Here is a 26,604-nt window from a genome sequence, read left to right as displayed (position 1 = left end):
CGTGCTTCTTCAGTAAAATAATTAAGATTGAAAGTATTTAAAAAATCATCATTATACTGTATATTTGAACAATATTTTATCTATTGGAACTATAGCATATTTTGACGGTCGAGAAAGAGAAGCAGCTAGTCCAGACAAAGTCTCGGAAAGCAGGTAATCCAAACAAGACAATGAATTGTCTCGTTTTTAAACTAGCTCCGAAGTAGCTGCTTCTTGCTACTCGAAAAATGAATCTGGTTGTTCGACGATTTTCTCGACTACCTGTTTTCTGACACGCTTTCTGGAATAGCTTCTTTCTGACGCGTTTTCTGGAGTAGCTGCTTTCTGGCGCGTTTTCTGAAGTAGCTGCTTTCTGGCGCGTTTTCTGGAGTAGCTGCATCCTGAAGAAATTTTCTGGAGTAGCTGCTTTCCGAAGCAATTTTCTGGACTAGCTGCTTTTCGAAACTTTGTCTGGACTAGCTGCTTTGTTTTTTTATTATATGATTAAATAGGCTTTTTTATTTAAGCTAGCAAAGCAATATATTTAAGTATTGAGAAAATATCGGCCGACTAGAACTGATGATAATATTTCATATCATGCAGCGCGCATTCGCGGCTCAAGACTGTAGTCAGCAAAGCCAGAAGTGCCAGAATAAAAGGCGGTCAATCTGAATGGTTCGATAATTTTCCGGAAAAAAAAGTTGCAGAAGACAATTTTTGGATATTGGACAATTAATTAGGTACTAAAAGAAGCAAAGTTACTATAATAAAATAATTGTTTCTAGTAGCGAAGCCTCATTCTCCAAAAATTGACTTTCCGTCCGTGCGCAGGACCTGATGTTCATAAGAAGTGACCTTATATTACACAACATACTTGCTCAAAACAACTTTGTTCAGTCAAATTCACTATGTATATTAAATATACTATATTCTGCATGATCACCATGTATATGCATCTTTTTAGACATACTTTTGTAGACCAATAAAGGTAGAAACTGACTTTCTTCATTATACCCATACTAAATTCTTGGAAAACTAAACTTTTCACACTTGCTTCCATGAAATACTTGTACAATGACTATATATGTTCAATATACTATATTAGAAGCCATTACTGAGCATATGTGTGTGTGTGTGTGTGTGTGTCTATATATATATATATATATATATATATATATATATATATATATATATATATATATATATATATATATATATATATATATATATATATATATGTGTATATATATATATATACACACATATATGTGTATATATATATATACATATATATTTGTGTACAAAAAAATCTTATTTAGTGACTCTAATTGTGCGTTTCCTTCCTTTTTCGCTCTCATCCCTTAGTTCTCGTTTTGCCCCCTATCGGCTTTAATCCTGATTTGATTTGATATCTTATCATTCATCTTTTCCATCTTTCTGCATACTTTACCTGCGAAACATTTTATATTTTGTTGATCTCATTATTACTTCGAATCTTGTAAAAAGGGCTCTTAAGCCCGTTTAATGTATAAATAAATAAATAAATAAATTATTGTGCATGCCAATAATATTATGTATCATAATAGTATATATTTCAATTGCAAAAAACTTACAGATGTAAACAAATTATTAAAAAAAGAAAAAAATGAAATGTAGTAGTATAAAAAAAAATAATATATGTTAAATAGTTTTAAAATAATATTACAATATTAGTTTAAAGGGGAACTCCACTGATTATAAAAACTATTTTAAATTACATAAATTTTTATAAATCAAATATGTAATTTATAATTAACAAATTTTTATTTGTACTTAGAATAAGAAATATTAACTTGATGGCTGCATCACGATTACAGAGGGATGTTTTAGGAGAAAATCCATATGATATAGTATAACACTACGATACATGTGACCTAAGTAACACTTCTGTACAGCGTAATCAGGACCTCACGCCGTGCAAAAAAGTGCTACTTAGGTCACGAGTGTCGAATAGAATTTTACAGCCAATGAGCTAAAATTATCCACACTGGGGGCAACTTTTTCCATACTCGTAAAATCAACGTTTTACATGTATCTAGATAACTTATTTAAATGACGAGTTCGACTTGCGCCAATTTTTTTTCCCTATAAAAAATGGACCAGAAAACACATAGAAATGTTGTATTCAAACTTTTATCGTGTCAATTAAAAGTGATGCCCGAAATAGTTAAGGGTATCCATACTTGGCGCATCTCCCCTATGCCAATCAATTATGTTTATAGTTATAAATATTGTAATTTTAATGATTAACTAGAATCGATTCTATTTAGATAAGACTCAGTAAAAATATTTTAAATGCAGGTACCCGGTGGCAAGCAGCACAGCTGAGTTTAGCGACACGAAAACTTTGAGATGAGTTTTGACCTACTCGAGTCTTTCGAGCTACTCGAGTCTTTCGAGCTATTCGAGTCTTTCGAGTTGCTCGAGTTTTATAAACAGCTCGAAAAACTCGAGTAACTTGACTCGACTCGAGACTCGACTCGAGCTCGTCGAATCGAGTTTTTCGAGCGAGAAACTCGACTTTTCGGGAACTCGCACAACCCTAGTCATAATATATGTCGAAAATTAAAAAAAAATTAAATAATTACGTCTATTTTTATTTTAATTGTTTAACAGCTTCCAATCTACCTGGACCAAATCTTAAGAATGTTTTTTAGTAAGAATGTATATTTTTATCATATGTACTTGTCTATATCATTTAATAGTTTTTTATTTATAAAATATATCAAGTTTTGTGGAATAAATGCAAAAAAATCCGAACGGACGGACAGACATTTTTTTAAGTTCTTTTATTGCTAAAAACTAATTGAAAGTTGATACATTTGGGACGTTAGGCCTAATAAGGAGTGGCGAGTGGGGGGGGGGCGGTAAGAAGGGCGAAGGGGGGCGAGGAGAGCTCTATGAGTTAAGAATAACGCGTTTTTTTGTAACGTTTCAACGTTATTTTGAGGGAGGGCTGAGGGGGGCTAAGGAGGGGCTAAGAAGTTGTAAGTGGGGCAACTCTATAATAAAAGTATATAAAGATATACCTGTGTGTATGTGTTTTTTTTGTTTCTCTCTCTCTCGGAGAAAGAGGTATTAGGGAAAACCTTAGAAAGACCATAACATGACCTTGTTTATGGAGTCGTCGAAACAGCCCCATCCCCAATGTCAGCCGTGTGTCGGATTTACACCGGCTAAACCCATCCCCCTTACGGCCAGGTGATCCATCCTCTGAAGTCAGCATAGCCGTCATAATCGACTCAGAAGTTACTCTGGTCTGAACTCGCAAGTTCTTCTTGCTCCTGATGATATCGTGAGCACTCGCAAAAGACGTGCGCAACATCCTCTGTTGCATCCGAACATATTGGGCAGTTCGGACGGTCGTCTAGTGTGAGCCGATGCAGTTACGCCCGGAAACATCCGTGCCCTGTCAAAAACTACGTGAGGTAGTAGTTAACTTTCTCATGTCTTTTTCCGATCCAGTCTTCTATCCTTGGTATAAGGCGATGAGTCCATCGCCCCTTACCACTAGCGTCCCATCTTGTTAGCCATTCAGCCATCGTTTTCTTTCTTGCGGCATCCCAGATCTCCTTCTGGCATTTGTCATTCGATCGTCTCCTAGCTTCGAATACGTCCTTTCTTTTCAACGGTAAAAGGTCAATGGGTGGCATGCCTGCTATAATGCAGACAGCATCGTCCGATAAGCGGACGCAACTCTTAGTGCACTTCGCCTATACACGGTAGTCAACTTTTGTGCATACTTTTGTCATCCGCATCGCATCTGCCCATACTGGGGCTCCGTATAGCATAATCGATGTGGTTACACTGGCTAAGAGTAACCTTTGCTTCTGAGTTGGCCCTCCTACATTCGACATCAATCATGATAGAGCAGCGCCAACTTTTGCTGCTTTATCACTGACTACTTCCAGATGCTGTTTAAAACTAAGTCTTGCATTAATGGTGATGCCCAAGTATTTGATGTTTGGTTGAGAAACGATCTGTTGTAATATTTGAATTTATACAGTCGTAATATACAAAAAGGTATACGTCGCGCCATTTACTTGTCGACGACGATTTCGTGCAACGAGGCGAGCTCACGCGAGAGCAAACACACTGCGCATGATTCGAGTGTATACTCTAAGCGCCCACTATACTGTATACTCTTGCACGAAGAGTCAGACTATGCTGCGCTGAACTCTACACTTTCTCTCGACTGTAAGTCTCCGAGCTGATCGGACGCAATGCTGTGGCTATTGCCACTATGAAATATATTATTTAAACCTCACAGATATTATTTATTTAAACGACCACTATAACACGATTTCATTTCCATCCATCATCAATGTGATTTCCTCCATCTTCTTCCAACTGGAAATGAGAATAACTTCCGTTTTGTAACTGGCTAGTTCCAGACCCGTCTCTGTTTAACATTCGTGTATTATACGGGTTGACTCTTCAGCTATGTCTGTCACCTCTTCTTTATGCTTTGCTACTACCACTACTGCTATATCGTCAGCGAATCCCACGACTGTTGCTCCTTCAGGTAATTGTAGCTTTAGCACCCCGTCGTACCTCGTGGTACCGTCCTCAGTGTCATCTAATAAGATTCTGTCCTTCAAGTAGTCGGACATCATTCTTCTTATATAAGGGTACATCCTGCTTTTGGAGTGCCTCGTGTATTTCACTCCATCTGGCCGAATTGAATGCATTTTTGACATCCAATGCAACTATGGCGAAATACTTTTTTATCCCTCCTCCCTCTATCGCTGATTGTGCAGTGTCAATCACTAGACTTACTGCATCCAGGGTTGGACGCTTCTTTCTGAAGCCATATTGGTGTTCCGTTAATTCACCTCTTCCTTCAAAAAGCCACCTTACCTAAGGTATCCAGCATGCAGAGCGGTCTTTATGATGAGGACTCCTGGGGTGGTTTCTTTCCTTTTGGCAGAAGCACTAGTCGCTGTTTCTTCCAATTTGTGGGGAATGTTCCCTCTTCTAGACATGTATTGTACAAGTCTACGAAGACCTCTGGATAAGCGTGAATGGCATGCTTCGATGCAATATTAAAATGCCATCCGGCCCTGAAGCCTTGTTGTTTCCTACCCTACTGCAGGCGGCTAACAATTCCTCAATCATGATCGGTAGAATAGCCTCTTCATTCACATCTCTTTCGATGACACTTAGCTCTTCCAGATGCCTGAGGAACAGTGTAGTCACTACCCGGTGTAATAGTTCCAGGCATTTTAATGAAGGCACGTAACTTCCTTTAATCTTCTTCATTACTATTTTATACGGTCGAATCCAAGGGTCTTGTTCGACCTCGTCCTGTAATTCCTTAAGGCACTGTCGTTTGTTTTCGCGGATTTTCTTCTTAAGACTCTTTTTAGCGTCCTTAATTTCTTGTCCGCGGGCATCTACTATTTTCTGGCCTCTACCAGTTTTATAGTATTTCTTCCTCCAGTAGCACTCGCTACGTGCACTCGCAATCTATTAGCCCCACTAGTATACTGGTGGTTGTCTACTGTATGCCACTCTTCGATTTATAACAGCGTCACATGCTCCACCTTGCTGTTCGCCGTTCCAGACAGTTGCGTTTCCTCTAGTGCTAACAGGAACATCTCCTCAACATAATCCTTTATTTTTCAGCTAATTCTATTGGTCGTTGTACTTGCGCTGGGTCCCTGTTTTGATATTCCTACCTCCATTATTATGGCCTGGTAATCACTATGTGTGTAGTGCTCACTTACTGTCCATGAATCAACTGAGCCAATAAGGCTGCTGCTAACAAACGTCAGGTCGACAATAGGCCCTGCATCTCCTCTTCTAAATCTGTGGGTGCATCCTTGGTATCTAGGACCAAATCCAGGAGAGTAAATGCTTCCAGGAGTACTCGACCTCTTTGGTTAGTCCTTATGCTGCTCCACTCCACAGACCACGCGTTGAAGTCGTCTGCAATCGGTACCGGTTTTCTCCCTACTGCGTCTTGTATGAGCCGATCTAGCAATTGTTTGAACAGCTCGATTGGAGTGTTAAGTGAAGCGTAGCAGCTGTAAACAGTGACACCTGCTATCTTAGCCTGTATAAATCCTTCTTTACGGGTCTTTATTTTTTCACAGAAAACAACGTTTACACATGCCTAGATCGCTGCTTTACCCGTAGTGTCCATTTCCCACAATGGTTCGTCTAGATTCTTATATTGTTCGCATACAATAGTTACGTCTACCTCTTTCTCGCGGACATACTGGTTGAGTAGGTCCTGTGCTGTCTCACAGAGGTTTAGATTCAACTGCTCTATCTTTATTTTTGTTGTTTCTTTAGTTCTTTTAATGCAGCTCGGTAGGCTGGGCATGTATAGCTACCAGCTTGTTCATGCAACTTTTTGTTACATGTCCTTCCGTTCCGCACTTAAAACAGCATTCACTTCTGTCGTCCGTCTCTGTACACTTTTTTGCGATATGGCCATAACCCAGGCATTTATAGCATCTAGGTAGTATCTCCATAGGTTTTCCGGAGGGTCTTTACGGACGTCTCCTCTACTACTTTCTTCTCTTTTAAAAACTCTCTACTCGGGGCTGCTAGAATATCCTGTTTGGAGGTAAGCATGTCAAGGTCTTTAATTTCAAAGACCACTTAAGGGGGCACACCACCTTTGAAATTAAAATCAAAATTTTTCATTAAAAATTTATAAATACTTATATAAATGAACCAAATTTTGATTACTATTCTTAGACATAATTACCTTTATTTTGATGGTTTTAGACCTTCTATATACCTCTCTAATACCTACGTATAGTAGGGAGTCCATAATTCACTTACCGTAAGATTCCAAAGGAACGAATGGCCCAAATGAGCTCAAACTCTAGGATATTGTTTAAAAGTACATTAGTTATGGTATGAATGAGGGAATTTGGTTTAAATTTCATAGAAAAAGTTTTATAAGCATATTACTGATTTTTTGATTAATTTTAACATAACTATCATGTAACTTTTTTTCTAACTTTCTCCTGTCACCGTTTTGCGTATCTTATTTATGCTGTTACCAAGCACCGTCAGATTGGGGTCCGCTTTTATTTTCCTTAAAATATCAGCGTACGAATTTTCCTCAGCATCTTTTATAACAAGTGCATCAGGCCTGGTGGATCGCTTTCGTGGTTTTCTAGTGTCATTTCTGTTCTTGGCACCAGTGCCTTCATGTATCTCCTTTTTCCTTTTCTTTTCTTTCTTTTTCTCCTTTCTGGTGAAAACCTCCTGCCAGGGCGGGTCGGCCTTTTCTTCCGAAGACACCTGTGATTGGCTTTTTGATGTGACTACTACAGAGACTACTTTCTTATCTTTCCTTGTTTTTTAGCGTAGTTTTCTTGTCGCTCTTTTACCTGGCTTGGTGACATTACTTTACGCTTATTTAGCGTTTTTGTCGCTACCTCGGTTAATACTTCTATCGTCTGTGATGCCTTGTCCTCCTTCTCGATATGCTGCTGATTCGGTAACATTTCCGCTTTACTTAGCATCAATCCAAGGCTCTCCTCGCTCTTTTTTAGCGCCACTTGTCCTCTTTTAAGCCGCTTAACCTGGATCATAATCGATGATAGATCGCTTCTAACAGACTTATGAATGTTGAATGCGTTTGACACAACAGTATCCATAAAGTCCAGCCTGTCTCGGATCGTCTCCCATATGCTTTCTCGTTCTTGCTCAGCATCTCGGATTGTATTCCAGATCTCGAGAGCCCCTTCTCCTGCTTTCTCTCTTTGCTCGGTTAAATTATCCATGCTTGATAATAGTCTTCATCTCGGTGTGTGTCCGACCACCTTCGATCCCCCAGTCTATGGAGGCAGTAACTTTGTAGATAGATACATTTTGAACCAATCCTGTGTATTGAAAAATCCCGAAGATAAAATTAAAAAAATGTTATATAAAGGCGAAGCCTAATTCACCATAACTAATGATTCTGTCCGTGCACACCCCCTGATGCACATGAGGATTAACCTTCGCAAAGTTGCAGCAACATCAGACTGTGGGAGACTGACAATTGCACGAACACTTCGAACGTCGGTAAGATCATTAGCAATATATAGTTTCATAAAAATAGCTTTCGTGATGTCATTTAGAGAAGCTTTACAAGTAGGTGGAATTCCCGAGATCTTAATCTCCGCATATTTACAATCCTTGTCATAGCATTCTTTTTCATTCTCGAGAAAAGTAACTCTACTTTTCTGGTTGTCAACCTTAGCGGCAAGCGCATCAATTTTACTACTAAGAGCAGTGTTACCAGTCGTGATCACATTGAAAAGTTCGCCAAGCTTATCGTCGATAGACATCGCGTTCCAATTATGAGGCATCGACATTGTGAAAGTATGCAGGGAAAGATGCGAATCAGTGTTCTTCGGCCGAAAGAGAGAGAGAGAGAGAGAGAGAGAGAGAGAGAGAGAGAGAGAGAGAGAGAGAGAGAGAGAGAGATAGAGAGAGATCAAAGAAGTAGTTGCCGCTAAAGGACAATCACGTAAGTGTATCGATCAATTTCTCATGTAAGTGCTCTCATGATTAGTCACGTGATCAACTAAAAAAATTTTTTGTCTGAAATAAAATTCTTAAAAACGTAAAATTTAGAGTCGGGGTGCCCTGTTTAGGTGTTACCCATATGAGTACTTACGTTAGTATTTTCAGCAGGGTACCCAGCGTCCGAAAGGGGGGTGTAATGAGCGTTGAGATGCTTGAATCTCGCTTGCTCTTATGTCGCGCGAACGAACCCAGCTAAGAACATCGGCAACAGGCACTGACAAAAGAGCTTACCCACGCCGACCAAGAGCGCGCCAGGTGCAAGACTCATTTTCGTATTTGGTGGAATAACATTGCCTAGCTTAACCGCGAATGATTCCGCGTGATCAACCTCTCACCGACATACGAAGATGACCAACTCAGTAGCCAAGGACGACTCGTCCATGGACACACCATTTCCTGTGCATTTGCAAATGTCGCAGCCTCACAGATAGGAGGAATCTCGATCGATGCGGCTAAGCCCCGAGTGTATGGAAGTAACAAGTGAGTCGGTTGTATAACGATCATTGTCACCGCGTGGACTGTTAGGTCCTTCGCATGTCGTGAGCCAAACAACGAGCACCGATGTACGGCTCATTATCTGCGCGGACTGTGAGCGAATAGAACAAAGAAGCGCGGGCTCGACGGACGCGAAGAGAGCGTGAGCGTGAGAATGAACGGGAAATCAGCTAGTTCTTTCCCTGTTGTAAACATCCGTCGACGTGCGGAGGAGATAAAGAGCGTTTTTCTGTGTTCGTCGACCTTAGGTCGACGACGCGAGGAGATTGGGAGTGTCTCCCGTGTGTGCTTGTGTATTTCGCGTGTATTGTAGGTGCAAAGTGTTGGCACTAGGTGCAACGTGTTGCAGCAGGTCAGGCTTGCCGCATACATACAATTTTTAAAAACCTAATTTTTGGGCTTGAAACTTCAGAAATCTATTAAAATCGATTTAAAAATTTGCATCATTACAAAGCTTTTTCTTTTAGAAAGCAAAAATCAGTATTCATTGATAATTCCTTTATTTATAAAACATATTTATTGCAGAAAAACAGCACCATGGACTAGTCAAGGAAATGACATCATGCAAACGTTAAGCAGATATTATAGTAACACTTTTAGTGATCAAGAAAAACAACATACAATAAACCTATTTTTAGGTAGGTGTCTTATGAAAATTATACTTTGTAATTGTTAAACTATTCATTGATTTAAAAAAAATTAATATTTTGTTTTATAACCTAACTCGTAAGGGGGTGTTGGACGATCAACCGAATAACCTGGCCGCAACGTCCGACTGACACTGCGGTCAGGTGATAAGTTCCGATTTCAAAAAAAAATATAACCGTGTACTTTAAAAAAAAAATTACTCTGCACCGGCCTTTCTCTTATCATAAAGTAACTCTAATAAAATATGGTATCAAGTTCATATTTTTAAAGTAGCAATTGAATTATGATATAATCTACCAAGATGGTAACTACATACAAAAAGATATCCGTTTGTTCTGTTGCTATAACGTAATTCCAATGCTACGCCAAAAAGATGCACTCAATAACATGTAAGAGATATGATAAGTAGCAGGGAGATGCAGAGTGATTTTTTTTCCAAAGTACGCGGTTGTGTTGTATTTGTTGCTCAAATCAGGATTTCACTTTCTGACTGCAGCGCCACTTAGTTAGAAGTTACAGTTTACTTAGTTAATTTACTTAAACTCGCTAACTAAAGTTCAGAATATTTTAAGAAAATTCATAATTTTATGTGGTATAACAGCCACCACTACTTTGAATCGGAATTGTATTTTCGCCGTGTACCGTTACAATTCGGCAGAAAGCCGTTTATATGAATGATGTAAATCTTAACGTTGGGCGTACAGAAGGTACAGCTCGTCCGACTCAGTTCTACTCATACGAATCGTGCGAGCCCGCGAAGGTGGCAAGGTTTAGGTGTTCTAATAAACGAGAGTTTATGCAAAAGGAAAAATTATAGTTTATTTACTGTTTAGAATTGACAGATCTCGTCTCGCGGACGAGGGTTACTGATTGTGAGTATGGGTCAAACGTGTTACGTCCGAACGATGACGCACGTATATCTCTCCGTTTTGAGTTAGCTTCCACTAAACTCAAGATGGAGTCGCTCCCTTATTTTATTTCATACAAAACACGTAATGCACATAATTTCATCAATTTTCCAATCCACACTTATGAACAAGCTTCCTTACGCTGTAGGACAAAAGGCCTCCGACAAGCGAAGTCCATTTAACTCTCTTGTGCGGAACCGGCTTCTCAGGTGTGCGTTGCAACCGTATTCGCAGTAAGGACGTAGAGAACTGGAGAGAACAATTCGGGGGAAATGAATGAATCCTGATTAAAATAAAACAAAGAAATAATATATTGTGCGGCCAATCTTGTTTCTACACAAGTATGCGCCGAGTCACACAGAGTATCTCGCGAAGCGTACGCACAAACGTCGCGTTTCAATGATACGTTATACCCGATTTCGCACCTCGTTACAACTATTAAAATTTTACATTTTCTTCGCACAGCTTCGTATTCTGCGACGCAAAACTGAAAAATTCGAGGTTCCAGATTGTCGCTTGCTAGATTCCCCAGGCGTTTAGGTTTGCCATGGCTGCGCACAAAATTTACGATAGGACTGCTGCCCGACATATACCGATCCCAACCGCTATACCTGCACACGATCTTAATTGCTATTTGTCCGGACTGCCTAATTGCACTTTCCTCCCGCTTGCTCGCTCTAACTATCTTATGACCTATGGAAAATATAAATAAATTTGTTTGTCTCGCAGCTGCGTTTTTAGGCACTCACCTCGTATAAAGAGTTTCGAAGAAACGTCTTATATCCAGGGCAATCGCCTATTGGATTTGACCAAAAAGTTTTTTTTTCAATTTTCTCTGTGCCATTTTTTACAAAAAGGTTTTTTCATAAAAATACTCTGGCTTTTTTGTAGTAAATTAAGGGAATGTCGGCGCAAAAGCTTCGCAAATATGCCACGGGGTATTTGGTATTTCAGTAGAACGATTCATTAAACTTAACATTACGGCGCTATCCCCTTAAATGTTGAATAAATTCACAGTATTTATTCCAAGTAGCGAAACCTAATTCACCAAAAATTAACATTCCGTCCGTGCGCAGGACGTGATGTTCATAAGAAGTGATCTTATATTACACATCATACTTGTTCGAACCATCTTTTTTAGTCAAATTTACTGTATATAGTCAATATATATTTACTATATATCGGCGATGGACGAATAGCTCAAGTCCAGCCTGCTTTAGCCAATCGTGGATTATACCTACTGCCTCGTTAGCGATTTCCGTCGCCTCTTCCTTTTGCTTTGCTACCACTACTGCAAATCCTAAAACCGTTGCCCCTTCTAGCTAGGTAGCTCTAGCTTAAGTACTATATCGTACATGATGTTCTACAATGATGGGTCAAGCACTGACCCTTTTGGGATCCCTCCGGTTACTTTATAGGTTTTCGTGCCGTTCTCGGTGTATCTATGTCTCTCAGGTAGTCAGACATAATCCTTCTAATATATGCGGGTACCTCGTTTTTCCGTAGTGCCTCGTGTATCTTGCTCCAGCTGGCTGAGTTGTAATGTAACAATAGCACAGTACTTCTTGGCTCCTCCTTTCCATCTCTTCCCTTCTGTTGCATTTATAGCGGTGTCGACGACTAAGCTTACGGCGTCAAGAGTAAAGCGTTTTTTCCTGAAGCTGTATTGATATTCCGTTAGTCCACCTGGTTCTTCAATGACTTAGTCCATTCTAACGCCGATTATGCGCTCTAAAATTTTGCCTGGAGTGTCCAGCATGCAGGGTGGTCTGTATGATGCAACTTCTCCAGGTGGTTTATCTCCTTTTGGTAATAGTACCAGGTGTTGCACAGTGGGGCCAAATGTTGGCAGTGGAAATGTTCATTTTTAAATATATTTTAAACTATTAATAAATTACTATTAGATTAATAAATTACTCTAAACTCTTGCTATTTTATATTTCCTTTCAATGCAACATTTTCGTTTTAGAACTTGTTTAATTTCATAATTTGAGTTTTTTAATTTTTTGCCTTCCATGCTTTAATTTTTCTAAATTTTCGCCGCCAAGTTCAATTGATTATTCAATTACTGATTATCATGAAAATGAAGACGCCAAATTTTAGTAAACAAAAAGAAAAATATGATGTATTATTATCTAGTAAGCAATGTGAAATTTTTATATCATCAAAAAAATTTTTGCATATAGTTATTTATTACTGACGAGAACATTGACGTGATTTTGTTATGTATTTAAATTTTATACTTTTCTACGACAATTCGTCACTGTCAACGTGACATTTGTTTAAAAAAGAGGTACAAAAATTTTATGCTGCAATCACTTAAATCAATTAATTAGTGCAGAAATATCTGATGAAAATTAAAATGAAAAATAGATTATTGCTGTTGTACGACAATTTATGATACATTTATGACACTAAGATGTACTAATTTTAAAAGGAATTGGAAATTATTCTAATTCTAAAACTCAATTAAATGATAACCCTAGTGGAAAAAAATGTAATAAATTGTAATAAATTGTCATAAAACGTAAAAAAATGTAAGAAAATGTAAGAAACTGTACCTTTTTGTTGAATTTCGGACCTTTTTTCTCATACGTTTTTGTACACTTGTTAGATTTTATTATAAAATTAATAATTATAAAAATATATTAACTTTATTAGGCGGTAAAATATCATATGTAATAAAATGTAATAAAATGTAAAAAGAAGTTAACAAATTTGAAAATGTAAGAACGTGTACAAAAACGTATGAGAAAAAAAGGTCCGAAATCCAACAAAAAAGTACAGTTTCTTACAGTTTCTTACATTTTTTTACGTTTTATTACAATTTATTACAATGTATTACATTTTTTTTCTACTTTGGTGCATAAGAAATTGTAAGAAGTAAGTAAAAGGATGTAAGCAGAAGTAAGAAAATAAAAAAGTCGCCATTTTCTCATATAATATTATGCTTACAGACAATTTTTTACATTTTCATATACTTTTTTACGTATTTTTACATTTGTCGCTTCAAATAAGTGACCCCCATGAAATCCTGGATCAATGGATTTGTAATAAATTGTAATAAAACGTAACAAAATGTAATAAAACGTAAAAAAGGTCCGAAATCCAACAAAAACGTACAAGTGGTACGATTTGTTAGATTTTCTTATATTTTATTACACTTTATTACATTTTTTATTTCCACTAGGGAACCATATACTTGAATTTTTTAATTTTACTCGATTTTTGATATGCAATCTGCAGTTAATTTTCAGAGATTATTGTCTAATATTCTACCTATTTGTAGACAAAATATATTCAAATACTTTTTTTTTTGTTTAAATACAAACAGACACTGGATTTGTTTGTGGTACAAAGACGAATTTTTGATAGTGTGTGATAGTAAAATCTCTTAATGAGAATCATAAAATTTTTATTGATAGGCTGTTTCTGTTGAGTTATCTTTTAGACCAGTGGACTCTAAGGTGATGGTTCCGAAATAAAGTTTAACACACGGTTATAATGAATAAAAAACTATCAGAATAATCTTTTATTTGATACAAAAAAAAAGTACAGCGATAGACAAGCGCTTCTCGAATGTTCTGCCGGAAGAAACATGGACCGACAGGAGCTTCCGTCGAGCAGCGACCGTAGCGCTATCTCCTGAGCGTATATAAAAACTATTTGTCTCGTCGTTCTTCCCATCACAGCTGCGCACGCAGGCGTGAGGAAGTATGAATCAGAGAACTCACTCACTCAACAATTTCTAAATAAAGATAATTTACGCATATCTTTTGAACAATTACAGTATCAGACTAATTATTATTATTGCGATGTTTTTTCTATAGCATTTGCAGTCACTATTGTATTTAATATTTGGCCATGCGATGTTCAATATAACATTAGTAAAATGCGAGAACATTTGATTAGAATGTATTGCACATTAACTTTATCATTATTTCCAATATCCAAAGGTTAGAAAAATAAAATTTATTCTGAAATAATTGCTGAAATTTCAATTATAAGAAACATTACTCACGCAATAAAATTTGCTGAATTTAAATTAAATTTTATAAAATTAATATTGAGAATACTCTTTTAGAAGCGGCCAACACAGTGAAAAAGTAACTGCTAAAAATCAATCAAAAAATAATATAGATAATTAAATATTATAAACTACTATACTGTTTTAATCAAATTTTCGTTTTAATGAAGTTTTTTATCAACATTGTTATCCACATCCATCAGTATGATTCTCTTAAAATGACATGATTCTCTTAAAATGACACGTACAATTATTAGTTGTTTTATCCGCTAAACTAATAAGTTTAGCTTATTCACTTCCGGTTCACTTCCGGTCGACTTCTGGTCTACTTCAGGTTTACCCCAACCCCTAAGGAGGGGTAGTTTTAGGGATAAAGTGAACTTATAGCCGGAGACTACTAGACACATTTTAATATAATTAAGGATTTACAAATTATAAAATTTCACTGTCAGTGTCCTCGACATCACTTTTGCTAGAATTATCACTTATTTCCTCGCTTTTTTCACTTATCAATAATCTCTCCATATCGTAAGTCAATTTAGTTGATTTCTTTGCTGGTGATTGATTCAATAGAGACAAGTGTGAATCAGAATTCAAAAGTAATCGTTAAAACATATCTTTGTTAGTTTCAACTCTAAAAATGATACAGTTGATAGATTAATACTTTACAAAAAACAAGAAAAAAACGCTATCTATCTATCTATCTATATAAGACTCACCTTGATATTTTTCTTAAAAATCTATCTCTGAACCTTATTACATTTCTGTGATTGCTCTCTTGAGCTTCTTCTGCGAACATACCGATAGAAACAATAGTTTTTAACAATAGGTACATTCTTTAATATATTTTCATATTGTAAAGATTTTTTTTTGTTTTGTTTATCCGGAGAGTTGGAGGAATGCATAATGCACCATGACAGGAGCCGTGCGAGACTCCCCGTGTGTGAGGCTCTCCTGGTGTGGGACAACACCAGGCATACTCACTAAAACTCCCGCTCTCAGAAGGCCGCGAAAACCCCCCCGGTAGCCGCTTTCGCATTCCTTCGGGGGGTCGCCTGTCTTAAGCTATTCTAGCCGACAACTAGTCTTGCAAGCAACCGTCATTGTTCTTCGCGCGGAGAACCGTCTCCACGTACGCCGTTATCTCATCCCAGTACTGCTTACTATCAAGCATCGTTTCAGCTAGTCTCGGGCGTGAACGCCCCTATCGTCAGCTCCAGTACTCTACGTTTCTCGGCCCAACGTGGGCAGTCAAAAAACGTGTGTCTCACGTCGTCCCATTCGTCACCGCAGTACTAACATCCCGGTGATGCCACCCTGTTCATCGCGAACAGGTAGCTTCTAAAGTATCCGTGACCGGAGAGAAACGGGGTAAGGTAAAAGTTAACCTCCCCCCACTTCCTGCCCACCCACGGGCATACATCTTTAATAAGGATCCTAGTCCACCTAGCCTTTGGACATTCGGTCCACCTAGTCTGCCAATTGCGCATTGTTTTTTCTCTTTCTTCCGCGGCGATCGAGATGCTATTCGACGCTAAGCGAGCCTCGTAGATCCGCTTGCGTTCAGTCGCAAGAAGATCCACGGGGATTACCCCCGCGATTACCATCGATGCCTCGGCCGCGACCGTCCGGTAGGAGCATGCTATTCTAAGGGCCCCCCTTCTCTGTACAGCCGTTATCTTGTTCCGATAGTTATTCATACTCATCGCGTCGGCCCACACCTCTGCTCCGTATAATAGGATAGAGTTGGTGGTCGCCATGAGTAACCGCCTGACTGTTAAATATAAGGGGCATGGCAAGTTACGTAGTAAGTATCTTGAGAGTTGTTTAGTAATTAATCAATATATTACTTAATTCTAAATTGCCAATCATTTGACACAACCCTCAATTAAATATAATGAATTTTTGTTTGTCGTATTATAAATAAAATAATATGATTGTAAAATTGACTTTTTTTAATTGATCTCAGTTGTTTCTAAATCTGTAATTTCATGGTAAAAAAAAATTATTGACATGCATGATGATAAGAAAAATATCAAACGCGCCTAACCTTTTTACTTTGGTTAAGTTTTTTTTTTCAGATATATAATACTATTACTATTAAAGTTACAATTACTAATCTTTACAATATCCCCATCGAAATGTTCGCTCCTTGTCGAAGGCAGCTGCCTTAACACCTTAGCAGCTGACCGGGTGATGGGCTTATGAGAGCAGCACTCCCCATAAACGAGCGGAACGCTGATCTCTAACTAATCAAGCGAACCGCCGTGTTGGCCGTCCGGTGGGTCCCGTGAGCCGCCAAAAGGAGAACCTGGGTGGCGAGGTGATCTGAAGTTGCATGCGGAAGTGACCTGACCCATCTTTGGCTTCCGCTGACGTGCGAGACGGGAGGCCGGAATCTAGCCAATTCTGATCAATCGGCTTAGGCGAGTGCGTGATATCGAATGACGTCTGCCGGAAACTCTCCAGAGAGTCGAGCACCTTCGTTCGTGGTGGGAGGTTCGAGAGAGCCTAGGTGGACTAGTTCGATAGCGTGTGCTATACCCCGGTATGATGTGCCCAGTTTGGTACCGCCTTCAGTCATGTGTTGGGGCCATGCCAGCTGCCCCGATAGACAGGGGGATCCGGGTGGTCGGACCCATGCCGGGATGAAGAAAACTACTAAACATGGAGACCAATAACGAACATCAAGAAAATACACAGGAAATCCTGGAATTGGAAACCCTAAGGGTGCCAACAGCACAAGACGGTGGATGTCCAATCCACAAAGCAAGCAGCAGAACCAGCATAGCCAGCGCCATGAGCGCAGCAGAGTACCGGTTCGAGAAGAAGGCTACGGTAGATGAAGAAAGTCAGACCATAAAGGAATGGCTAAAAGATCATGCCAGCCTGCGAGACAAGCTACTGGAAATAAGGCGCACGACCAGAGAAATGATGAAAACTCTGGAGAAGCAGAAGAACGTGAATATTACGATTAAGGATGGATTACCTATTATAGAATCCACCATAATCGAAGCTCGAGGGTCACAAGATGGAAGATGCTGCAAAGAGGCAGTCCCCCCAACAACCCAGAGCGGACAATCAAAAGCCTCAGAGGACGACAAAGTCGAAGAAGAGGGAACGGGCATCATCCGACGGAGGAGATGGTACCCCCGCCAAAAAAGACAAGAAAGAGGACAGAAGGGCACCCTCCACGACCAACAAAACTGCAGAGGCACAAGAGCCTTGGCAACTAGTGGCAGGGAGAAAGGCAAAGAAGAAGGAGAAGAAAAATCAGGATCAAGACCAGCCTCAACAACTGAGGAAAAAGGAAGAGAGGACCCCGCGGCGGAGAGGAGATGCAATCGTCGTAAGACCGGAATCGGGAAAAACTTACGCTGAGATCTTGGGACAGATCAAGGCAAGAGTAAAGCCGGGGGAGCTGAATACGGAGGTTAAGTATCTCAGCAAGACAAAAGAGGGCGGCGTTCTGATTGGCGTAGGTAAGAGTGGTGATAAAATGGAATCGCTTAAAACGGCCATCCAAACCGCCATTGGAAAGGCAGGCACAGTCAGGGGAAAGATCTTCAGAATCACACTGGAAATTAGGGACATCGACAGTCTTACGACGCAGGACGATGTCCGCAGTGCTATCACAGCCGAGACGGGCGAAGAAGATGCCAAAGTCCATCTGTTCGAGCCGAACACGTGGGAGCAGAGGGTGACAGTGGCCGAAATAGAGCAGATTAAGGCAACCGCTCTGCTCAAAAAAGGGAAGATCCGTATCGGCTGGATAAACTGCCGAGTGAGGGTTCGCGCGAACCCCACGCGATGTTATCGCTACCTCGGTAACGGACACGTAAAGGCGAGATGTAAAGGACCCGACAGGAGCGCCAACTGCTGGAAGTGTGGCGCGAGTGGGCATAAGGCAGCACTATGCACTGTGCCAACCCAACAAAGGAGGTGTTTCTTCTGCAAAGACGCTAAGATGGCCGAGGATAAGACGGTGCATGCACCAGGCACCGGTACGTGCGCGGTCTTCCGGGCGGCCTTAAAAGCGGCAAAAATGCAAGGATAATGGCGCGGATACTTCAAGGCAATCTGTACAGAAGTAGGCTTGCCCACGATCTCCTACCGCAATTTGTCGCAGAGGAGAAAGCGGACGTCCTCCTGATAAGCGAACAGTACACGAATCGAGACACACCCGGCTGGGTGTCCAACGATGCAAGGACCGCCGCAGTCTGGGTGCCCAGTTGCAGAATCGCAGAATCAGGGACGGGGGATGACTACGTACGGGTAAGGGTGGGCCGCATCACTTACTTCAGCGTATATCTCTCACCGAACCTTACTGCGTCGGATTTCGCGATACGACTAGGGGTGCTGGAGGACGCAATAAGAGATGTATCCGGGGAACTTGTCATTGGGGGCGACTTCAACGCGAGGGCCGCGGAATGGAGTATGACGACAACAAATTGCAGAGGCAGGGCCATCCTCGAGATGGCAGCTCGACTAAGCTTAGTGGTATCAAACGAGGGAAACATCACTACCTATCGCAGACCAGGTTTTGAGGAATCTATACCGGATGTAATTTTCGCAAGCGAAACGACAATCCGCAAAATCAGGGATTGGCATGTCATGGAGGAATATACTGCAAGTGAAATACCCGGCGCATGAACCAGGACAGACTTGCTGAAGAGATGCAAAGGGCGGAGCTCCCATCAATTGGGCTCCCTCAGCAACTGAGCGGACACGAAAAAGCCGAAGCACTGGTAGAACGTACAACACGTCTCATCACGGAGTTGTGCGACGCAGCTATGTCAAGGGTGTCTTGCGGCCGTATAAGACACCCGGTATACTGGTGGACGGAGGAAATTGCAAAACTCAGAAAGGATTGCTTTCACGCTAGGAGGGAGGCTCAAAAAGCTCTGAAAAGGCAAAGGCCTGAAGCCCAGGACTTGTACGAGAGACACGACCGGGCGCGAAAAAGGCTGAGGGACGCGATAAAGGAAAATAAGCGACGCTGTTGGGCAAAGATTGTCGACGAAGTGGAGAAAGATCCGTTTGGCGACGGATATGCGATCGTTACCCGAAAGATAGGCGAAATGAAATAAACGGAGCCCATGGAGGCAGAAGTGATAGAAAAGGTAATCGATGGGCTATTTCCCACACACCCCGTCAGACCTCAGGCAGAAAGAACAAATGTGCCGATAGACGAGATACCCCCTTTCACCGAGGGCGAGCTTATCGCGGCAACCTCATCCCTGAAAAGCGGCAGAGCACCAGGACTGGATGGTATTCCGGCGAAAATGCTGAAAGTCGTCGCAATCCAACGGCCGCAGCTGCTACTGGAAATGTACAATCTGTGCCTGATACAGGGTGTATTCAGCTCGAGATGGAAAAGGGCAAGATTAGTCCTTGTCGAAAAACCGAAAAAAGAAGCGGACGCGGACACTTCTTATAGACCATTGAGTCTTTTGGATACAATGGGAAAGACGGAGGAAGCGCTGATTAAACCGCGAATACTTAGCGCCGTACGCGAAGCGGGAGACCTCTCTGATAAGCAGTATGGCTTTAGAAAAGGACGATCGACCATAGCGGCCATCAGAGAGGTAACAGACGCGGTAAAGAGGGTAGAAGAGGTTAGACACGTGACTAGAGACATCGTAGTTTTGGTAACATTAGAGTAAAAAACGCGTTCAACTCAGCAAGATGGACTGACATACATGATGCCTTAGAGTCTTTCGGTGTGCCGCAATACATTATGCGTCTTACGGAAGACTATCTGAGGGATCGGGTTATAGAGTATGACACGAAGCAGGGACGTAGAAGAAGACCTATAATTGCACGAGTAGCACAGGGTTCGATCTTAGGGCCGGACTTCTGGCACATCTTGTACGACGGGCTTGTGCGATCATGATGCTTGTTGGATACGCAGACGACGTAGCCGCGGTTATAACGGCACGTAACGTGGACATCGCGCAAGCGAAACTAAACGCGATTATGAGTAGAGTGCTATGGTGGATGTCGAAGTACGGCTTGACTTTAGCGCTTAATAAGACCGAAATAGTCCTCCTGATAGGAAAGCGCATACTTACCCTCATACCGATGAAGGTAGGCGGCGAGACTATAACGACGAAACCATCAGCAAAGTATCTAGGGGTAACTCTGGACACGAAGCTGAACTACGGAGAACATCTAAATCGCGTCTGTAAAAAAGCCATGACTAGGATAGGTCAGCTTAGCCGACTCATGGCCAACGTGCGCGGGCCTAGGCCAACAGTCAGGCGGTTACTTAATTCTAAATTACCAATCATTTGACACAACCCTCAATTAAATATAATGATTTTTTGTTTGTCGTATTATATTATTTATATTATAAATAAAATAATATGATTGTAAACCTGACTTTTTTAAATTAATCTTAGTTGTTTCAAAATTTGTAATTCCATTGTAAAAGAAATTATTGACATACATGACGATACGAAAAATATCAAACGCGCCTAACCTTTTTACTTTGGTGCTAAGTTTTTTTCCAGAGACGTCATGTCTTTTTAGCGACCTTATTGAAGTACCTTAAATTATCTCTAAAAATAAAATACATGATGATGGGGTTCAGATAGTGCACATTAGGATTTTTATTACGGGAATATCTTTCATGTATGGTATCCAGGTGCATGAGTTCGCCGATGACAGGGTCTTGTTGATATGCTCCATAGCTTTTGGTGTCTAAAATCAGTTTTTACACTTAGACAATGAAAGCTATGAAACGCACTATACCTCGATCGCGTCATTGTCGACCGCATGACCTGGACGGTAAACATAACTGATTTGAACATTTTGCACGAAGAAGTACGGTGCGCACTGCCCGACTCCGTTATCGGTCACCCTAGATCGCATTAATAGCCGATCTTGATACGTGGATATAAAAATCTACAGCGCGCAATATATTTCGACAGCCTCGTCATCGACCCTTGGTACCTAGACACCTCGCGTGACCGGCTACCGCGAAATGATATTTGCATGTATGCACAAAAAGTCACAAAATCCACTTCCTGGGCCCCGTCATCAGTGACCCCGAACACTCAGAAAGTTTCTGCAGCGACAGTGCAGCAGCTATTCTAAAACATAACCTTAAATTCAAGCAGACAATGTAAACACATTTTCTCTGCACAGCTTAGAAAAAACTGTGGGAAAGCGATACCCAACTGTATTACACACAATAGCTTGTGCAGCCAATTTCACGGTCCTACCACTTTTGGGCTAGAAAGCCAACTTCACGGTCCTACCACTTTTGGGCTAGAAAGCCAACTTCACGGTCCTACCACTTTTGGGCTAGAAAGCCAACTTCAAGGTCCTACCACACTGGAGAAAAAAGTAGAGATACTGTTTCGAGCATTCGTGATATATAAACTCATTAATTATAAAACGAAACGGCTTTTTTACAAATATTTTCGTTGCAAATCATAGTTTAGCTCAGAAAACATACTGATAAGCCAAAAAAACTCACGAATAGTAACGATAAGCATTTTTTTCTGTATAATGAAAGGATAACTTTGTAAAAATAAAGTTATATATCGTATTAGAGAAGAAGATTGTAAAATATCAGTTTATACAACTATTGTAAGAACTTTACTGAATACATTGAATTTTCTTAGTATACAAAATAAATTAAATTTTTATTCAGTTTCTTTCTATACTGTTGAAACATGCTATGCAGAGAATTGACTCCATCAGTCCCTATCATGTAACTATAATTACTGTTCATTAGCAATTTTAACTGTTGTAATTAATTTTGATATAGACTAAAGGAGTCAATTGCCCACACAATGGACCGTGTTAACTCTATACCTTTATTTTAAAAGCTAAACATTCACCCTCGATTATTCATTGGGGCGGTTATGGATAAATACTAAACGGTTTTTTTTCTTAGATTATTGCATACAAATTCTAATTAATGAAAATGTATTAGTAATGATCATATTGTTTTTAAATGAATCAACTCAAGAAAAAAATTAATTTTTGTCAATAACCATAATTTTACCAATAGTTTCACATAATCCATGACATGATCAATATATACAATATTTTTATGCAATAAAATAAAAAAAAACCGCTGCCAATTCTTTGGAATGTAGCTTCCTACAACATTATGTATTGCTTAATATCAGAATTATTTTTACTTCATATATAATTCTATCAAGTTTTTTTTTGTTTGGTGGATAACATTTTTTCGAATCAATTACATATTCTCCGGTGAGGCAGGATCGTAATGTGAATAGTGGTGGGAGCGCCCTGTTCGTACGAAATGGTTTAAAAGTGAATAAATTGGCATCCTCAGAAACTTAGGGACCCGGTTAACCTGGCATCTCTAAGTACCTTTTTTGTAGTATAGAGCAGGGTGGCTCACCTCCTGTCTTAGTCGGAGTTATTTATAGACCCCCGTAAATCCCCATGCAAAAAGACACCGACCTTTTTGGTGTTTTACGAGATCTCTGAAGCGAATTTAGCCATAAAATCATAATGGGTGATCTGAAGCAGACTTGTTGTTTCGGTCCGATGATGCTACTACCATCAGGCGCTTGTCTGAAGAGCTCTTTCTTCAGATAATCCAACATGGCCCCACGCATCACACCTCATCATCTCACACGTGGATTGACCTTATGATGACCGACGAGAACGACACGATTTTGGACTTTAGGAATAAGGAGCTGCCTAGTTTCGACAAGCATTGTGTGATAGATGTCTCGCTAGACATCTACGCTCCCACTCCCGTGAGAGACTCTTTTGCTTACCGTGATTACAACCGATCGACATGCGTTCTGCTTAGGAGCATGATTCCTTCCTTCGCCAACAACTCTCGGACGCTCTTGATGAGAACAGAAATATTTGAAAGGTAATGCGTCATCTCGGCCTCCTACCTGGGCGTAAGGAGGAGGAGCTTTTCTGTTTCATGCCGGGTGAGCTGAATGAGCACTTCGCGGGAATATTGGCATCACCCCTCGAAAATATAGACAATGCAATGGACACTATTTTACTTGCAAGTGAGGAAGGCTTCACCTTCAGTCCAGTCAATATGAGCGACGTCGTCCTAGCTATTTCACACTTTTCCTCGCAAGCGAGGGGTATCGACGGTGTCCCATGCGGGGTGGTCGTCAAGGCTCTCCCAATTATTGGCGAATTTATTCTTAAATTATTTAACTGCTCCTTCGCTCAGGGAATCTTTCGGAGTATCTGGAAGCAGGCTTAGTTAATCGCGCTAAAAAAGACCAGCGCTCCTTCCAATGCTAAGGACTTTCGTCCAATTGCATTGCTCTGCTTCCTCTGAAAGGTACTCGAGAAGATCGCGCACACCCAGATCACGGAGTATCTTAACAAAAATAATATACTCGGCCCCTTCCAGGCCAGTTTCCGAAAACACCACAGTACACGAACAGCGTTATTAAAATTGACCGATGACGTACGCATGGCAATTGACAAAAAGAAGGTGACGCTTATGCTGCTGTTTGACTTCAGCAAGGCCTTTGACACCATCTCACCTTCTAAATTACTATCTAAACTGAGGCAGCTGGGGTTCTCTAGGGCAGCTCTCCTGTGGATTAAATCGTATTTACAGGGGCGATCTTAGACGGTAATTTCGAATAAAAACGGAACCTCAGAGTGGCTTGAAACCAATCTGGGAGTTCCACAGGGTTCTGTACTGGGACCCCTGCTGTTCAGTCTCTATGTCAACAATTTGATTTTGTTTTCAACTAACAATTAAAACATACATGGGGCATTTCGCACCAACTGAGACAAAGCTTCACCCAAAAATTATTTTCAGCTATAAATTCTTTAAAGGGCAAACAAATTAAGATTTTTCTCTACTTTCGATTATAGAGTGGCATTTTTTTTTGTATCCAGGTGAAAATAATTAGAAAATCATTACTATAGATGTTAATTTTTATTTGAGATTTTCAAAATAAAATTATAAATATACAAATTATTCCAATTTTTTTCATTCTTCAAATTCCAAAAGTGGCAGTGTGCATTTTTTTGAAGAACGATCTTTGCTCTTCATTTACCATATCAGGCTAAAATTTTAATAATCTTTTTGATTGGATGAACCAGTTCTTTAATCTGAGGTAAATTCTTATTATTTTCATTATTGAATTTCATTTAGTGTATGTAATGCTCGTTTATAGTTATTATTTTTATTGGAAAAAAGTAAAATGTGCTTACTGCACTGGAAATTTGTGTACTCTTTTTTGACCAATAGCTTTTTGGTAATATTAACGAAAAGTTCGATTCCCTTCTGTCCTCTTATTGCTTCTGCAGACATGCCTAAATCTATATAATTTTTTATTTCTTCCTTAATTGCTGGAATTATTATTTAAAATTATCAAGCCACTTTCGATTTGCGAGTCACACTCTGAATTTACTGGCCACCACTGACACAGTGACACTAATAAGATTATAGAAGAAGTATATGATTTAAAAAATGCATATAGTAATTTGATTACAAAGTTCGACGAGGTGGAATTCTTTGTATGATGCTCTTAAAAAAATGTATAGTGTAAAAGACAAGTTAATGGAGTTTGAAACTCATGTGCTTCTTCAGATAAATTCCATCTTAATTGCGAATGATTTTCATTATTTGGAAAAATATTTAGATATTATGAAACCGTTACCTTGTACTTTAGATATATTGCAAGAAGATTCTTATTGCCATTTCGGATACGTATTACCAAGCTTATTGAATCTATGAAGAAAGTGGCGTCTATTAGTCGAGTGCAAAGAAACTAGTATTGATACTTGTCGACCACTTTTAGAAGGATTAATTGTGGCTTTGGAAAAACGTTTCCATGACTTTTAACTTTTAACATCAAGGATCGTGGCAAAGTAGCAACAATTGCAGCTTTTACTCATTCTAGATTTAAACTGACTTGGTTACACTGTTTAGATCAGTCAGCTCAAAATAAAGTGAAAAATCTTGTGAAAAAAAAAAATGTAGAGCCTAAAGCGACTGCACCACCTCCATCATGTCCGGAACCAAAGGACAACTTTTTTGATTTCCGAGAGCCTACTGTTAATTCTGTGTTTTCTACGATTCGTCCTAGAAATGAAGACGAAACTGAATTATTTAAGGGGTCCAGCCTGGGTTAAATCCTACAAAAAAAAAAACAACCAAATATTCGTCTGATAAAATTTTTTTTTTCGCGTAAATTAAAAAAAATAAATATCTACTAAAAATATTTACAATATACACTATTTCTACCAAAAATATCATATATATACCATACAAAATCACTGACCAAAATTCATGACATTTTACTATATAAATAAGTGTTTTTAGTTACTTGTTTTTATAACGTTTATAGTAGTAGGGGGTGAACGGATACGGCGCCAGCGCGGCTACGGCGCTACCGAATACCGAAGTCGGTAACCGGTAAATCTGCTTTACCGACGGGTAAATCTGTCATACTGACGTCCGACGTACGACGCGGGCAGCCGGAATTTGAATTCGATGCATGTATGTGGGAAGAGGACGTCTAGGCTGGACTAGAGACTGGACACTCTTCTCTTGAAAATCACTTTATTCTCTCCTCTCTCTCTCCAGCTCGACCGACTCGTACCGTGGTCTGCGGAACTCTACTCGGCGTCGGCGCTCGCTCGCAGCATGGCTGCTCTCTCTCTCTCTCTCTCTCTCTCTCTGCAGTCGGGAGGTGCTGCCACCTAACGTGGGGCACCTACAGTACTCCCCCCCGAAAAGGAAAAAAAAAACTGAAAAGTATTTTTATTATTTTGATCGATGAAATTATGACGGAGAGAGATTACAACATTTTTTGTGATTGCGAAGTGTCGGTAGCTGGAGAGCGTTTACAGAAGTTATGATTAAAACTAAAGATATTAGAATCTGAGATTACAATATAACGATTGTGTAAATTCTAATGGTAACAACTCGTGGTATGAACTTATTAATATGAACTTAAAGTATTTACAAAGTCTTTA

At 39.8% G+C, this 26,604-nt stretch overlaps 1 protein-coding gene across 12 annotated transcripts in view; it reads left to right on the top strand.

Moving 5' to 3' along the window:
* The window catches only part of LOC100677985 (polyphosphoinositide phosphatase), a 489,206-nt gene that overhangs the window by 272,179 nt on the left and 190,423 nt on the right, over nucleotides 1–26,604 (top strand). For all 12 annotated transcript variants that reach the window (XR_004345259.1, XR_004345258.1, XM_031927127.2 and 9 more), the window contains one exon: nucleotides 9,580–9,692. Coding sequence is in view for 10 of the 12 variants with exons in the window: in XM_031927127.2 (XP_031782987.1) it covers nucleotides 9,580–9,692 (113 nt within the window). In the remaining 2 variants the exon portion in view is untranslated. The remainder of the gene's footprint in view (nucleotides 1–9,579; nucleotides 9,693–26,604) is intronic.

Source organism: Nasonia vitripennis (genome assembly GCF_009193385.2).
Source record: "Nasonia vitripennis strain AsymCx chromosome 3 unlocalized genomic scaffold, Nvit_psr_1.1 chr3_random0010, whole genome shotgun sequence".
NCBI lineage: Eukaryota > Metazoa > Arthropoda > Insecta > Hymenoptera > Pteromalidae > Nasonia > Nasonia vitripennis.
This window is presented reverse-complemented; position numbering and strand designations above follow the sequence as displayed.